At 44.1% G+C, this 17,510-nt stretch overlaps 1 protein-coding gene across 2 annotated transcripts in view; it reads right to left on the reverse strand.

The window, feature by feature from the left end:
- The window catches only part of kmt2a (lysine (K)-specific methyltransferase 2A), a 37,770-nt gene that overhangs the window by 16,249 nt on the left and 4,011 nt on the right, over positions 1-17,510 (reverse strand). Inside the window, exons 2-16 of one of the 2 annotated variants that reach the window (XM_034603449.1) lie at positions 11,208-11,280; positions 7,765-11,075; positions 6,978-7,155; positions 6,387-6,615; positions 5,552-6,243; positions 5,367-5,440; positions 5,017-5,253; positions 4,724-4,870; positions 3,126-3,224; positions 2,572-2,692; positions 2,299-2,412; positions 1,866-2,050; positions 1,551-1,727; positions 1,187-1,297; positions 480-553 (exon numbers count right to left, since the gene is read on the reverse strand). In XM_034603449.1, the coding sequence (XP_034459340.1) occupies positions 480-553; positions 1,187-1,297; positions 1,551-1,727; positions 1,866-2,050; positions 2,299-2,412; positions 2,572-2,692; positions 3,126-3,224; positions 4,724-4,870; positions 5,017-5,253; positions 5,367-5,440; positions 5,552-6,243; positions 6,387-6,615; positions 6,978-7,155; positions 7,765-11,075; positions 11,208-11,280 (5,822 nt within the window). Of the gene's footprint in view, positions 1-479; positions 554-1,186; positions 1,298-1,550; positions 1,728-1,865; positions 2,051-2,298; positions 2,413-2,571; positions 2,693-3,125; positions 3,225-4,723; positions 4,871-5,016; positions 5,272-5,366; positions 5,441-5,551; positions 6,244-6,386; positions 6,616-6,977; positions 7,156-7,764; positions 11,076-11,207; positions 11,281-17,510 lie in introns of both variants that reach the window. The other variant, XM_034603446.1, reaches the window with a different exon arrangement.

Below are 17,510 nucleotides of genomic sequence, written 5' to 3' on the forward strand. Positions count from 1 at the left end.
ACCTACAGTTCCTGAAAACGTCAGTTCTTCTTCTTTCAAGGGTCTTGGAACGGGATCACGTTACAAAAGTACCCAAAAAATTCTTCTGTGCAATTACCAACATAACTCGCAGCTCAAGTTTATAAAATAACAGCACATCACACACTTCACAAAATTGAGAGCAATGCATCCTGGGAGGCATCTTTAAATATTGACTTTCAGACTCTTCATGTTAGTTTGAGCTTTCAGTCAGTACTGTTTCCTGACCGCGTGGATATCAAATCATTCAATTTGAAACAAAATAAACCAGTAAGTACATAACTTGTCTTAATGTAGAAAAACATTTTTGAATAATGACATCATAACTCTGTAAAAGTCATTGAGAAGCAACTGGTAATATAAATGATGGCTTACATAACTCTAATGAGTTAGTCAGAAGAGTTGGACACTGACCACTGAACACAAACTCTTGCATTGACTATGGTGTGATAGACACTCACTTGGCAGAGACTTTTTGCCTTTCCCAGAACCTGGACTCTTTCGCTTTGAACCATGGGAAGATCCGGTCCATTTGCTGAAAGAGAAAACATGCAATGAAGTTTGCACACTAAAGCATTTGCACAGACCATAATTAGGGGCAAGAATTGCAGTTAGTCATACTGTAGCTCAACAGAAGGGCCCTAGCTTGATGCTGCCATGCCTTGACTAAGATACTTCACCTATTCATGCTGCAGGAGTACACCAATCATAGGATATAAAGTTATTTTTTGTTATTATTAAAAACACAAGATGTGTTGGTGAACGTTTTTGTAAAGCTGTGTGTGTCAAAAAAGAATATTGCATAATATAACTTCATACAAACACAGAGCCTGAGTGAGAGCCTGTGAGCTGCTCTGCAATGTTGTGTTTCCATTGGTGCTGAGGGGACTGATTCAATCTATAGCATTGACATTGACAGGTACACAAACTAAAGAGTGGAAGAACCTCATTGATGTTACAAAAGCATGTGGTATTGCACACATGCAGAAGTGCGACAGTGAACACACGGCAAATAGCTCTGCATACGTTGCACATATCCCCAAGTTAGGGATCTCATATGTTATTATGATAAGTGTAAAAAATGTTTTGGTACATTACTAAAGTGTGACGGGACAATTTAGAATATGGCAGGACGCCACAGTCTAGATAATTAATGAGAAGTTCTTACCCGAATAAAGAAAGACTTGACCATGCTGTTTGCTTTCCTGCTCTCCGGCTGGCCACCGTCACCATTGATGGCTATTTGAATGATTCGCACGACGTCGTCACTAAACTCCAGCTGGGAGAGAAATGGAGAACGGACACACATATGGTGAGTAATTGTTAAAACAGTGAAGTGGCGATGGACACTGGAAAAGTCATTAACAAAACTATTCATCTCCCTGACAACAGATTCAGAAGAGACCAATAGTTAAATCTACAACTGTAACTGTTGTCATAGCTTCAAAGTTATGACTGTAATAGATACAAACTGCTCTGCGAGATGAATAAAACCTCACTTTTCCAGACAACAGACTGAAAACATAACATACCACTGAATTGTAGCGGCCTTGATCCATCTTTTTCTCAACATTGTCCAGGTCTGGAGGGGAGTCACTGGAAGGTGTGGAGGTGACTTCAGTCAGAACTGGAGGATCTGGGCCCTCGGGGGAACGACGGGACGGAAGACTCTCCTCTGTCTCTGGGTTCAGCTCCGGAGGCTTCACCGCCTGCCCAAAAGCCAAAGGGTTACACACTGAATATCACTATCCTGTTCATTAAGCTGCAATTGCTCATTCAGGTGTTCTAACTAACAATAAATAGTTGTTCTGAAATCACAGAGGAGGAAGCAACAGTGTGTATCTGACCTGTCTGTAGCGTAACAGGTGTGTGGATGTACGCGAGTTGAGCAGTGCAGTGAGGACGTGGCGAATGCAGCCCTGAAGCTCCCTCTCTAGCGCCGTCCTCCACTCGGCCGGATGGCGCTCAGTACATTTGGTACAAGTGTAGGCAACACTCTCTGGCAGCTTTGACAGTACCTCATACATTTCATCTGGGGGACAGTGGGAGACGACAGGTCATTATTGTGTGTTATTAAGTTTATCGTCTTTCAGCATCTCATCAGCATGAAAGCGTTCCCAGAGCAGCCTGTCAGTCATTTGCACAGTCACTGACAGCTGACAAGACAAATAAAGAACAAGTGCTGCGGAATATTAAATACAGAGCTCCACTTGTGAGGAAAAGAGAGAAAACTTGTGTTTTAATACACGTCTCTACCTGGCTTGTGTGGGGCCTACTAACCTGTCAGGTTTTCACACTTGGCATGAACCCAATGGTTACAACGACCACACTCCATCATCTTGCTGTCATAGTCATCATCATCATAGCACTTATCACAGAGTGGGCAGAAGTTCCCTGAGGGATAAAACGGTGACAGTTACATTCTGATTAAACAGCTTGGCTAAGATTAAAATGTCCTTTTAAAGATGTTGCTTCAAAATACAGAACAGATTCTTACGAAATTATTCTCCTTCTAACCCAGAAAAAAGAAATCTGAGGTGTAATTATGCTCACCTTTAGCAAATAGTTTGGCACAGTCATGACACATGGAGAAGTCATGTGACCATTGGGCATCCCAGGACTTCCCAGGTTTAGTGGCTCCACAACTCTTACAGCGCACACACTTGGTGCAAACCTGGAAAGAAAGAGCACACAAGCAAGGCGCTGACTACATGGCAAAAACTTGCGAGCAGTTGTTTAAAGAGCAGGGATGGTGTGAAAGTGACACTGTGAGAGGAGTTCAATGTTTTCATAGACACGGCCTGTGAGAGGCTCCCATGAATGTGAGTCGCGCAGTGGTGAGAAGCTGGAAAAATGTGTGAACAAAAGGAGAGGTTAAGAGAAAAATGTGTGCGCATGATGCTTAAGTTTGACTAACGTTTGTCAGTGGTGCAAACTGTGTTAGTTACACAAAGGTGAAAGCGTAGAGGGTGTCTAAAGGAAGATATGTGTGTGTGTGTGTGTGTGTGTGTGTGTGTGTGTGTGTGTGTGTGTGTGTGTGTGTGTGTGTGTGTGTGTGTGTGTGTGTGTGTGTGTGTGTGTGTGTGTGTGTGTGTGTGTGTCCATACCCAGACTCTCTTCTTCTTGGTGGGTCTGGTTGGATGGTTGGGACCCAGGCACTCCGGGTGATAACTGTTGCGGCACTTATCACACTCTAGCAGCTGCTGCTACAGTGACAGAAACAGAGAGTGAGATGATATTATTTTAAAATGAAAAGTGGCCACATTAAATTGTCCATGCTCAACAAACAACACAGATCTGTTCACAGCAAATTGGCAACAAGTATGTGACCTGGTTCCAACATGTAATGGTATCATTCACCTTGTATGTAAGATGTCATGCATACATTTAACTACAGTGTAATGGAGGTAACTGAGTGGCACATTCATTGTGGGCTTCATGGATGGATGAACATCATAATTAAAAGGCATTACGATGCAGCTACAGTTTGAGCTGTACAGAGCGGAGCGTGGCAGAGTTTATAGACAGCCACTTAAGTGGCAACTAGAGTCAAGTTTTTCCTGTGGGTTTGGGTCAACACAGTCAACCCACGTTAAGGCTTTACAACATACAGTTAATGTGCCGCAGCACATTTTTTCTTTTCCAAACTATGAGCCATTCTGCTATTTAATATTGCAAAAAAATAATACATCGGCAAGTTAAAATGTCCAGTGTGTAAGATTTAGGTGAAAGGGAAGTATTGGCAGAAATTGAATATAAAATAATCATAGTGATGTTTTCACTAGTGTGTTTCATCTAAATTGTACGAATTGTTATTTTCTTCACCCTAGAATGGGCCCTATATATTTAAATACTTTATATTTACATCAGGAGCGGGTCCTCCCTACGAAGGCCGCCATTATTTTACAGTAGCCCAAACTGGACAAACTAAACACCTGTTGAGTTTTTATGACAACTGAAGGCTACCACAGGTCCTCTTTCATGTTTGGAAGGGGAGGGTGTGCTGAGGGGTGTTCAGCTGGAACATGCAACTTCTCCACTAAATTCTACACACTGAACCTTTTAAGACCTTATCATGACACCACTTAATATTTATCTGGTAATGAAACACTGCTTAATGCCTGATACAATATGTAGGTTTTATGATCATGTAGCACAGACTATCTGTGATGCCGGAAGCCTCCAGTATCACCAGGAGTTGAGATTTCAGACTTTTCAGCCGCACTGTGAGATGTGAGGTCAGAAAGTGACAGAGCTCTGCTGCTGTTCATTTGGTCACAGATTAAAGCCAATCAAATAAATACATGTCTCAATGCTCTTTGGGCAGAGATTTGGTTCATTGAACTGGCTGCAATAAATCAATTTCCCTACCAGTCACATCTTATGCCGCGGACTACTGACAGACCAATAACCAACAAGTTCATACAACCTACTTAACATGTAGCCACTGGACAAAACAATTCAAAAGACACATGATTGTGTTGTGTAGACCAAATATGTATACATATATTTCTAACATAACAACCATGCTACACTAAGACCATGAGTTAAATAATAAAATCATGGAAGGATTCCAAGAAGCTGATTAAGTGCTGTCTGCTGGCAAGCTTCTTTCTAAGGAAGATTCTTCAGCCTTTACACACTCTAAACTAAGCTTCTTTTGTGAGCAGCTTTGAAATGAACAGAACTGAACTGAATGGCTTACTTTAGTTTTCTGGTGCTGGCGCCCACAGACCTGGCAGAATCGACATCGTCGACAGCACCAGTTCTCAATCTGCTCCTTAAGAGGGCGCTCCGATTCCCCCAGGCAAAAGAGATGGAACGGTTCACAGCATACCTGACAGAAGACAAACTAACGATAAAGAGACAGAGAGAGAAACAGCAGACAGGGGAAGGCAGCAGGGGAAACAGAAGAGATTGTTAGAAGTTTTTGTTATTACGCAGACAAATGAATAAGAAAACTTTTAACAACAACAACAACGAAGACAGTTTTTTTACCTCAACATTACCGCTGCTTGCACATAAGAAGCAGAGCACCCTGGGTGTGACCGGCATGGAGGTGAGCAGGCTGAGGCCACCTGCCTCCCAAACCTTCTCCACATCATGGTCCTTCTTGAAATCCACTCTGATACGATGCACTCCGTCGCAGGGCGCTCTGGACTTCGTCTGGCCCCTAGTCGAGGGAGTGCTCAGCCAGTTTAAAGTACTGCTGCCGGGGGGTTTAGTTGTCAGCGGCTTCAGGTGATTATCACACAGGAGAAGAGAGACATAGGGTTAATATTGGGAATTATATGTGGTCGATGTGAAGTACCACCGTTTTTAGAAATAAAAAAGTGAACTCTTCTTACCTTATCTTTTGGTCTCTGTTTGGGAGATGGAGGGACAGTGCGAGAAGTTGGCTTCTTCAACTGTTTTGATTCGACTATTAAAAAGAGACAGGACATAACATTCATATTGTGTTGGGTATGAACTATATATCTCTATCAAAACTTTACTTAAGGGAATACGGTGCAGCCAGTTTAATTTTTTTTACCTGTATCTGAAATATTTGTAGCGGAGCTCTGCTGTTGCAGTGAGTGCTGCTGGGGCTTCTTCTTGGACTCGTTCAGAGGAATCTTGGGTGAAGCATCTTTTTTTGGAGGCGCCTGACTCATAAGAGCCCGTTGTTGCTGGGATGCTTGATGAGACTGCGTAGACTGAGAGGGCGAATTCTGGGCTGAAGATGACGAGGAGGAGGAGGATGATGACGATGACGAAGAAGACGACAAGGAAGAGGAGGATGACGAGGAGAAGGATGCTGGTATAGGCAGATGTGGTTTGTGTCCCTTCTTACTGGTGACACTGGCCGTGACGGAGAGCTGTTTGGGCTCTGATGTCGGGGCTGGAGATGGAGCCTGGGCTGTGACTGTGCTGGGGGTCTGAGGTGAATCAGCAGGGGCAGGGGAAGATGTGAGGGCGGGTGATGATTGCTTTGAGGATGGTTGCTGCCTTGACTTCTCCTCTCCCAGCTTTAGAGGAGGAGTTTCACACTTTCTGCGAGGGGGCTCTTCCTTTGGTGGTGCAGGAGACGACTTAGGGGCAGACTCTGAGTTCAGTCCTTTACCCGGATTGAGACCCTCTCTCCTCTCAGACAATCTGTACTTTTTCTTGTCCTTCTTGCTTTTGCCTTGCTTCTGAAGAAACATCTTTGAGGGCATCCACTGCAAATTCTGACACTTCCTCATCCTGTAGATAGAGAAATTTACAAAGTTCAACACGGCATTTCTTAACGATCTAATTAAAAAACTAATTTGTAATAAAATGATCTTCAATACTCTCTTGAGATTGATAATAATCCTGCACAACAAAGGGCTCATCGTCTTACTTACTTGCAGCATTGCTTTTTAATGTTTCGTCCTCCAAACTTAGGCTTGTCGAGACAGTTAGTACAGATACCACAATCCTCTGGAACCTGGCAGCCTGAGCATTGGCCACAGCGTCGTGACCGACGTCCCTTCTTGGGAGGAGCTTCTTGAATGGACTTTTGACGTGTTTCTCGTGGCTTTATGGGAGGGGATTGAGGCTCTGCCTCTTCAGAACCTGCTACTGATGACTTGTCTGTAAAAAGAGAAACATCATACATGCAATTTAACAAATGTAAACTAGGGTGCTTTTAAAAAAGAATGATATCTATTACATTAAAATTGGTTAAAAAAACACTTTTTCTCTATCATATATAGATTAGAATTTAAAAAAATCTAACTTAAGCAAATAAAAACCAGGGCTTTTATTTGTATCTCTCAGCTGTGTGAACAATACTCCAAAGCAACTTCTAGTTTTATGATATAGAAATTATAATTATATTATTATTTTTATTATTAAGCCCCTATTCAGAATAAATACATAAACTTGAACAGTTGAGCCCAGATTATTAATTTACAAACAACAAAGTAGTGACAATAAAACTGAGTGTGCCTTACCATCATTCCCCATGGAAGATAGGATCTTCTCTCTCTCCTCCCAGGGCAAGGCACTAAGTGTGGGCATATCATCAGGGAACACTGCCCGATTACGGCCAAGAGCCACAGCTGCACGACGACATACATGTTTGATGCGTGGACCACGGACTGAGGTCTCTGACGAGTCACTCTCCTGGCCCTGCTCACAATCACACATCACCACAAAAGAGTTAAACAAATGTTTGAGGAGCTTCATAATAAGAAGCGAATACACATGTGTACATGTTCAATACAGAAGGCTGACATTTTAAGATATTGCTTATGTCCTTAGGATGCTAGATTTTATTTGTTGTAAATGCTTGACTGAACCAAACCGAACTCTCATCTATGAACAATGTGCAATAATAAAAATGATGATGTGGTGACAGGGGAGGAGGGTTGGTTTGAGTTCAGCTGAAACAGTTGAAAATGTGCAGTGCCTATAATCATTTAATCTTTAGATTAACAGTAGAAGAACAGATGAGTATATTCTGTTCAGAAAGACAATACTTTCAAAAGCAAAGCCAGTGCAGCGTTCTGCATAATGTATGAAGCAAACAGAATTCCCCTTATGTAACACCCTCTGTGGGACTTTCCTATTATCAAGTTTCAGTTTGAGTACAAACACAGATTTCTATTTTTAACAAATATTCATAGCAGCATGTCAGAGCCACTTGCTTGTGGCTATATAATGTGAATGAGAGAAACGGAGAAGAATTTAGGTGAGACACAGTAACATTGAAGGCAACAAATGAACAGGAAAACTGACCTGGACCTTGGTCTGGTCCGCAGGCTTCAGCTTACTCTTCTTCAAGTCAAAGAGCTGTGCTTTGGCCTTCTTCAATAGTCCAACTACCCGCTTGTCACTCACAGGCTGTTTCTCTGCTTGGTCCAACACTGATCCAAGAGAGGAGACAGGAAGCTGTTGTCTACCCGGCTGCCCTTGAGGGCTTGCAGTCTGCTGGTTAGGAGCACTTTGTTTCTCCTTCTCCTTTTCTGCATCCTCCGTTTCTGGTCCTTTCTCAGAGGGTCTACCTTTTTTGGGTAAGCGTCCTTTAGCGATGGACACAGGAACAGAGGAATGGGGCCCACGTACCTCTGAGGAGGCAGTGTCAGAAACCGTGTCAACTGAGGTCAATTTTTTTCTTCCTGGAGCCTTTTTTGGAGCAAGAGATAAAAGAGCATCTTCTGAGTCCCTCCCATCCTTCCTCCCTTCCTTCTTATTCTCCTTCTCTCGGATTTTCTCTGAATCCCTTTCTTTTTCCTTAGGAGCAGGTTCCTGGGGAGCTGGTGAACTTTTTTCTTTACCTCCTTTACCAGCTCCTCGGCCTGTGTCCTGGGCACTGGAAGGAAAGATAGGGAAAAGTGGGGAAGAAGTGGCAGATGTAGTTGACAAAGGAGGTGGGTTTCCAGCAGCTCCCCTCCTGCTTTCAGGTGTCCCTTGTGAGGCCAGACTCAGGGATACGGTGGAGAAGGTGCTGAAAGAAGCAGGAGTTAAGGCACTAGTGGCTAGTGGACTTGCAGAGACCCCTGGCAAAGAGCTGGGGTTACTACTTTTGACAGAGCCCATCAGCACAGACCTCTCAGAGGAGCCTTTCCTCATAGATATCTGGCCTCCAATTTGGCTGCTGCGTCTGGTCATTGAATGAGAAGGAGACCGCGGGTGGCCCCGTAGCGTTCCAGTGACAAGTCGTCTCCTGCGCCGCGAGGTTCTGCTGGAGCAAGAGGATGACTGGTGTGGAGAGTGAGAGCTAGAGATGCTCCCAGAGGATGACTTCAGGGTAACAGACTCAAATATCCTTGAGTGGGCCTCACTAGGTGTAAAGCGTGGAGCGCGGAGCAATGGGCTGCGTTTCTGGAGTGGTGCATCAAAGCGAGATGAGGAGGGATGTTGGTGGTGGGTATGGCTGTGAAGAGGGGCAAATAGACGAGTTCCTGTTCCTGCTCCACTGCCTGGTGCAGGGAATGCCACTGGAGCAGCTCCCCCTGCTCCACTAACACTTTGGGGCAGCAGCCCAACATCTTCAGCTGTGAGAGGGGGAGGACGGAAGTTGTCAAATACAGGCTTACGAATGAGGCCTTCCTTGGCATATTTAGCCGAGGAAAAGTACTGATGTTCAGGGTGGGACAGGGACGTCCAACGGAAGGTGGGCTCCCTCAAAATTGAGCGGCTACGTTTGTCTGCCAAGCTGGACATCACTGACGGGCCGGACAGAAAATGAGGCATCCAGGGGGACTGCGAGTGGTGTTCACTGATAGCAGCTGTGTTGGAGGAAGCTGACTGTAGAGGTTGTGGAGGGGTGAGGAGAGGCGGAGGTGGAGGTGAAGAAGAGGAGGAAGCTGTGGATGAAGCTTGCTGGGAATTTACAAGTGTAGAGGAGGACATCAGCACTCCTGTTGGTGGACTGATGATCGGCTTTTTAGGCCCAGTGGTGAGAGTCTCTCTCACTCTCTGGCTCTGACCTCCCCGGCCAACTGCTGGTTCTCTCCGGCCTCGTCGATTCCTCTCTGCCGACACATGCTCATGCTCAGGCTCTGGCTCAGAGGGAGGGGAAGGAGGCCGTGAACTGTGCAACAGGTTGCCCTCCCTCTCTCCTTGCGAGGACGGAGAATGATCCTCTGGCTCTGACAAAGCCTGTGTGGCCTCAGAAGCCTGGGAGTCACATGATGAGTCATCCAAGCTTGGGCTGCTGGATCTGGAAGACTCTGCAGAGGAGAGCTGGGAGGAATGCTGCGACACAGCACTTGAGCCACAAGATGCAGCGCTACTGCTAAATCGCCCATTGGTGGCATTGTTGGTGTTGTCGTTGTTGAGCAGACTGGCAGCAGTTGATGGAACCGTGGGGATAGGGGCAGCAGGTGGAGGAGGGGGGAGGGAGTCATTTTGAGCGGAGGTACCAGTGCTAGTAACAGCAGGTGTAGAGACCAGGGCAGGAGACAGTGAGGAGGAGGTGGTGGTGGTGGAGGTGAGTGGGGCAGATGCAGAGACAGATGAGGGGGTGGTTTCTAACCGTGGCATCTTCACATGTGGTGGTGGCATTCCAAAGCCACCCTCATCTTCAATGAAACGCTTAGGGGTTTTGATGATGCGAAGGGAAACAGTGCTGACCACAGGCATGATAAACTGTCTGATGTTCTTCAGTTGTGTCTTCCTGATGCCAGTTTCAATGGCTCCTGTCCTACTGCCGCCGATGGATACAGCTTCTTTCTCCAATCGCTTCTGTGCTCCTTTCTTAGCTCGCTGCAGCAGCTGTTTAGCAATGGTTGCATCAGTGCGTTTAGAAGGGGGGACAATTCTGACAGGTTTTCTATGGCGAGGGCTTTTTCTGAGGCCCACCGTCTTGCCTGGCTTGGAGGGAGATGGGGAAGCAGGTGGATTGGAAGAGTCCTGGTCCTCAGCTCCATCTACATTCCTCAGCATCAACTGCTGGGGAGTATGTGGTTCTGCACCTCTATCCCCCCCTCTGGCCCTAAAGGCCTTGCTTTTCCCTTCCCCACCTTCAATAGAGGTAGAAAGCTGTGCTGCAGCAGCAGCAGCAGCAGCTGCGGCCTCAGCTTTGAGCCGTTCAGCAGAGGGTGGTCGACCACGTCTGCGTCGGGGTACACCAGGCAAAGTCTTAAGCCGTGCCTTGAGAGGGGTAAGTTTCGTTGCTCTTAGCCTCTTCAGGTTGGTAACTTTGGATTCACCCCGCCCCCCTTTGGGAAGCTTTGCCTCACTGTCATGAGGCTGAGTAGAGCCAAGTGGCATCCTCTTGGCACCCTTTCTGTCCGTGTCCTCATCTGTGTCCATGCCCAACTCAGACCCAGCCTGCCTACTGTCATCCCCTGCTGCATGGCTGCCTGTACTCCAAGCTTTCTTGCTACTTGAAGATGGGGGTCGACCTCTTCTCTTTTCCCCGGTGCCAGGTGGCCTTCCGGGCAGCCTTTTTACCTTGTCAGCTGGCCTTTCTGGACCCTCAGGTTTTGTCTGTGTGGGGGTGGGAAGCGAAGAAGGGGAAGGTAGACTTGTAGCAGCTTTCTGGGCTGTCAGGGCCCGTGGTGGTCGGCCTCTGGGCTTCTTCTCTTGTATGGGTGGGCCTTCTGATAAAACCAGAGAGCAAAACAAGGGACATTTAGGTGGCATGGAAGCATTAGATATAGACAACCCGTACAGGAATAGGCATCTCAAGACAACTGCAAGGTCTCTGATAGGCCAGCAGGGAGTTACTTTACCTGAAGAGGTTGTTGAAGCACACTGTACTCTTTTCTGCTCGGCAACCATCCCAAATCCTCCAAATGCTTCTTCCTACAAGAAAAAGGGAAAAGCTATTAAATCCTTTGTGAACATACAATTTATGTAATGATAAAACACAGCATAGAAGCAATGGTTGGACAAATGTACAACTTCGATCATGCTACATAATTGTCAGTTGGCCTAAATGTGCAACACTAATATCAGTTCAGAAGTAGGCCTCATAAGAAATATAGCTTCGAGGCTATGAAATGCTCAATCACTTTCGCTTGCTGGCTCACACTGTGCTTTCCTGTTCTTTGGTTTTCAGGGTGACATGTCTGTAGCCAGAGAAGTCTCAAACCACAACTGAGATTGAATTGCTAACATCCACATCTTACTGGGTGACTAACACATCGCCCCGCATTCCCGCTCCCTGAAGGGAATGTTATATTCTAAGAGTGGTTGCTCATAGATGTACAGTCAGACAGAGAGCCCGGACACAGACAAAACAAAGAGGCCTTAAAGGGATAGTTCACCCAAAAAGGAAAATTCACTCACGATCTACTCACCACTATGCCAATGGAGTGGGTGGGTGAAATATAAACGACATTGTTTCCAAACGAACATGAATGTCGGGGTTTGCAGACACTTGGATGACACCACATGAGCAGTATGGAGGCATTGTTATGTTTTTTCCTGTTGTTTTATTATGTCTGAGGGAGGACTCACCATTGACTTCAATTGTATTGGATTCTTCTGTACCACTGTTTACCCCTGAGACTCCAGACGTGTTTTGTGGACTCAAACACTTCACCCACCCCTCCATCGGCATAGTGGTGAGTAGATAATGAGTGTATTTTCATATCTGGTGCACAAGGCCATGTTGTTGCCTTCCTATGGTGATATATAATTTACGCAGTAAGCATTTCAGAGCATCTCAGATGGAGCTTATCACACTTAAAGGAGACACATTGTGCTTTTTTTCAATTTTTCATCTATTGAGGTTTAAAGTTTTGTGTATGTAAAAGATTAAAATGCCCAAAGTCCACAGTAAAGTTGGCTCCTCCAAAGAAAACACACCTCAGTAGTCTAGCCAATACTTCTACAGCATCATGATGTCAGATGGCCCCAGTTTGCATAATGTATGCCCTTAACAAAGCCAGTTAAAGGAAGAGCGAAGGTGAACATTTCCTACATATGGTGGAAGTGGTTTACCAGTCACTCCAGAGTGCGACAGCCCGCCAATCAGAGCAGACTGAGCTTTATTCGGAGGGGGCCTTAAAGAGACATCGACATCTGACATCGACTTCTTAAAAGCGGAATTATTTCTCTTTTTTCATCTCTTGGTCCATGACATAAAAAACAAGTCTTCATCTATGCACAAGGCACTGGGACTGATAATGCATCAAAAAGCATTTGTGAACCTTATATGGCAGATAAACCAGACTATAATGAATGATGTGGCATGTTCGTGCACAGCAAAAACATACTATATTCCAGGAACAAATGCAAGCAGACATAATGCACCTGGCAATTGAGTGAGTGTTATTCCTCTCACTGAATTACCAACTTTGACATGTTATCTGTGGTGGTTCAAGAAATGAGCGAGTAAATGTAATACACTGTAAAAACAGAAAAAAAATATTCCTCTCGTGCTCTCAGTACAACACTGAAATTATCAGAGGATGATTAACATCTTGAGAATTCAGTGTGTGTCACTACTTCTTCCAATCAGGGTGTGTGTGTGTTTAAGAGTCGAGGTGAGTATGTCATTTCATCATGTTTATTTATAGCAGCATGCAGGGATACAGTCGAGGTCTCGTTGGCCCAGTTTGTAGAGCAGCTGCTAACCAAGTGTGCGCACACAATTACATGAGAACTGATTTGCACCAGCCAAGAATTTCACACATCCTGATGTGTGCTACCAAAGTCTCCTTTATTTGTTCAAAATCACAATATAAACAACAACAGATAGTCAACAATGCTGTTTATCCTGGTATGAAATATAAACCTGAGCATCCTCCACTCCTCATAGTGCAGCTGAGCATCCTTTTCCTCTTACATCCCTTCCTCACTGTAATACCAGCATCCTCTCCTCTCTGAGATAGCTTCTGCTCCTGGTTGGTGTTGTTGCAGAGCAGAGGGGGGCGGAGTACCAACACACACCTCTGACTCGCTGCTATAGTGTGAGTTGCAGTCAATGACATCACAACACGCTTTAGTAGGGGAGAGTGCACAGAGCGGACTGTGCAGGTTCATGCTGCACATGCACACTCGAACATGTGCACACGCACCGCCCGATGCTGTCAGCCACACAAACACTTCACACATATAGAGAGAGGAGAAAAACCTGCGCATGAACTGCACAGCGAGATGTAAACAAGCGGAGCACAGGAGTGAGGTTTGCGGGGGAGGGGAGCACAGGCGAAGCAAGCAAGCAAGCAAAGCAGAGCAAAGAAAGGAGGAGGTCTGTGGGAGGAGGGAGAGGAGGAGAGAAGAAAGAGACAAGGAAGCAGCATTTTGACCACATGTACCATCAACAACAGAGGGAGCGCGGCAGTCTCCCGGGAGCAGAGGATGAAAAGGGTTTGGGGTTTCAACATGCTCCTGCAGCCGCTTGCCAAATCCCAATCTAAACGGGCCTCCCACACACGACAAGGCACCCCCTTCCTCCCCCTTGCTCCATGCCATGCTCCCAAACACATATTCAGTCACTCACTGCTCGCTCACTTGCTTCCCACCCACTGACTACTGAGCACTAAGCAGCAGCATGTGAAACACAAGGCTCACCATGAGCTCAATAGTAGGGCAGGCAAACGGAGGTACCATCAAGAAGTAAACAAACACTGTAGTAGACTAGCAAGGTGAGGTTCATGCACTGCCTTTTGTTGCAACATGCAAGGGATAAAAAGTTACTGAAAAGATCTGAGTTTCCCTTTTCTTTTTTATCTCTTCTGCTTAAAAATTGTACAAGAATGTTTTTGAACACAAATGTTCTAGTTCTTCTCCTGCTGTCGCTCTCACCACGAGATCCTGAGCAGTTTGACTTCCTGCTGCTCTGTCACATCTCATGTAAATGATCAATACATAAATGACTGGATATGAAATCCAAAGATAAAAGATAAAAGAAAAGGAAACTGATCTGAATCATTGAGGCAACAGCATCATTAGTCCCAAGAGGTGCAGGGGACTGTCCCTGACAGTTATGAGAAGAACATAAATTTGGTTTGAGGTAAACCTCTCAAACTGAAAAGCAAAGGGGACTTTCACTGACAATCAAGACAGCGTTTAGCAGAAATCAAACTGATCCCAGACGACGGGTTGCAGATAAGGGACCAGTTTCCTGGGCAGGATATAAACCAGGCTTTCATCTACACAAGTCTTTTCTTCACTATGGTTTCTCAGACTACCTTTAACATAGATTATATTTAATCACCTACATTAGTCTTCATTACTTAGAGTTAATGCACACAGCTTTAACCTGCAGGAGCTCATAAAAGCTGTAATTAATCACAATAAGCCCATAACTTTTTGAAAGTGTATGAGCAGACAAAACTAGAGCACACCTCTGCCAAGGCTATATTGAAAATGTCGGACTTTTACTTCCATACAAATGTTCCTCATTTCCCAATGTTACGGAAACCCCCTTAACTTAAATCGGGAGCCAAACTTAGCAGGTTCTTCCCTGGCCCATGCCCCATCCCTCCACCAAGTACTTTTGCCTAATCCTACTGACAAATAGGGTTGGGCCAATGGACAACACCATTGTGTCCCTTTAGCCCAATCCAACCAACAACCGGACAGACCCTGCCACAAACACAAATGTACACACACATTACAATTCCATTGTCCCTGCTATAATATAGAAAAATATACTAATTACTTATCATTTATGACAAGTTGTTTCCTGCACAAGTTTATTTTCACAAGTCTTTTAAAGGTTCAGTGTGTAAAAGGGATCTATTTGCTGGATATTGAATATAAAATAATCCTAGTGATGTTTTAACTCATGTGTAATCATCTAATTGTTTTCTTTACCTTAGAATGGGCCCTTTTACATTGGAAGTGGGTCCTCTCTACGGAGGACGCTATGTTTCTTACAGTAGCCCAAAACTTGACTAAGTAAGTGAGGGGTATTCAGCTGCAACATGCAACTTCACCACTAGATGTCACTAACTCCTACACACCGAACCTTTAATATCGAGTCTGAACATAACAATTCTGTACTTCAAATGATGGCACCTACATTTTGATCAAATTCCCAGTGTATCTGACACATTGAAATAACAGAGCTGTAGACTAGTTGTTCCCACACACCCTGTTTTTATGAGCTTATTCATCCAAATACTGAGGAACATGGTATTAAAAAATATGTGTATGTAAGATGAGATGAATGAAAGTTCATCTTGGAGAACAGTGTCGTCAGCAGTGACGTGATACAAAACGCTAAGACGTCTCACTCTGTTAAATTCATTGGAAGTAGAGAAACACACAGTTCACCCATGCTTGTAGAATGGTTGTGGTTGTAGAGTGGTGGTTCTTCTCTCACAAATCTATCTTTGACAAGATAGTGGCTTGCAGAGATCACACAAACTGACAAACAGCCATGTTTCATTTAGAGCTGCCATCAAGTTAATTGACATCAGATGATACAACTGCTACCAGCACATTTGTATTTGAACACAGCGATGCTTAGCACCAGCTGAATGTTTTCTACGCTACATTGCTAATGATAATGATGATTATTAGTGATTCTTGCTAATGATTATTAGTGTAGAAGCTTAGTAAACACACATCATCAATTGTGATGCTCCACTGTAAACACTCAGATTTAGTAGATACACCAAACCCTATTGAAAAATAAACAAACCTACAGACATGTGAAAACATTAGGAAAATAAACAAATTCACTAAGAAAATACTTGTATAGCCCCCAGTCAACCTTGCTCCTTCAAATATAATATTATCATTCATGAAATATTAAATAGCAAAAAAATGACATTGGGTACATTGGTAGATGGATAGTTGGACCAAGGCTCAGTGTAGAAGTTTGTTCTGACTTTTTGTTAGAACAAACCAATAAGAATCTGTTACCAGATAGACTTACTACTGCTTATCAATACCAGCAAACTCAGTTTCCATTATACTTTCTTACCTATGTTAATTAGGTATTGCACTATATTGCACCTAGTTAAGTTTATTCTGGAAGTCAAAAGAAATACAGTTAAGATTTGGAGTTAAAAAAGGAAGAAAGGAGGTGAAATTGGAAATTCAATTTTTTCCTAAGCCATAAACAAAAGATACCACAAAAATGGTTTAATGACAAGTTAAATTGAAACGCAAGAAACTGTTGGTATGAGAACAAGTGTCTCATCTCAGCTACCTAACTACCCCACACACTCCAACACAATACTCTCCCACATATTTCAATAAATGCAAAATTAACATAAGCCAACATTTATAAATCATCAATATTTCAAACAAATCTTGCTAACAAATGCATTATAATCACAATGACTAGGCAAGCTGAGAAACTTTAAGTCAGACGTTATCCATTTAAAGATAAAAAATCATCTGTATGAATAATGAGGAGGAAAAGAGTGGTAGGAGTTTGGCTCAGACTGAGGGGAAGGATGTCAAATAAATGTTTAATTTGTCAGGTCAGGACCCTGTCAGTCACTGTGATGCTCTTAAGAGGTTATTCCTCCTTACTACTCTGAGAAAAAAACACACATTTTCTTGACACATTCCAAGAAGCTTACATTTACTGCATCATCCTTTCCTGGAATATAAATTGAAGATGAGCTCATACTCCTATATGGCCCTTTGATGACATATCTCTTCAAAAAGGCCAAAGAGGAATTCCAAGAATTGTGCCAACTACTGCTATTAATTATACAAAGCAGTGAACATGATTAATATGAAAGAATGTTTAAAATCTACTATGAGTCACTGCTTAAAACATCTTGTTTCTTCCACCAGAATGAATTACCCTGTGGTGGGACTGTTTTGTAACCCCTGTCAGCCCCCAAGCAAAAGGTGGACATTTGTTTTTTCAAGTGTCCAAACACTAAGTGCAACTGTTTTCACATTTGTTCGACAGTAACACAAACCAAAACAAACACTTTCCAGGGAAAGGTGCCTCCTCTTCCTACACCTCGCACGTAGGGAGACACGAACAGTCAATGGACAAAGACAAACAGACAGATTGGCATGTGTGTATGGTGTCTGTCTTGCACACACACACACACACACAGGCTGGCTGGCATCCATAGACACACACCCCCTCCTACCCACCCAAG

This window comes from Hippoglossus hippoglossus, chromosome 13 (genome assembly GCF_009819705.1).
Source record: "Hippoglossus hippoglossus isolate fHipHip1 chromosome 13, fHipHip1.pri, whole genome shotgun sequence".
Classification (NCBI taxonomy): domain Eukaryota; kingdom Metazoa; phylum Chordata; class Actinopteri; order Pleuronectiformes; family Pleuronectidae; genus Hippoglossus; species Hippoglossus hippoglossus.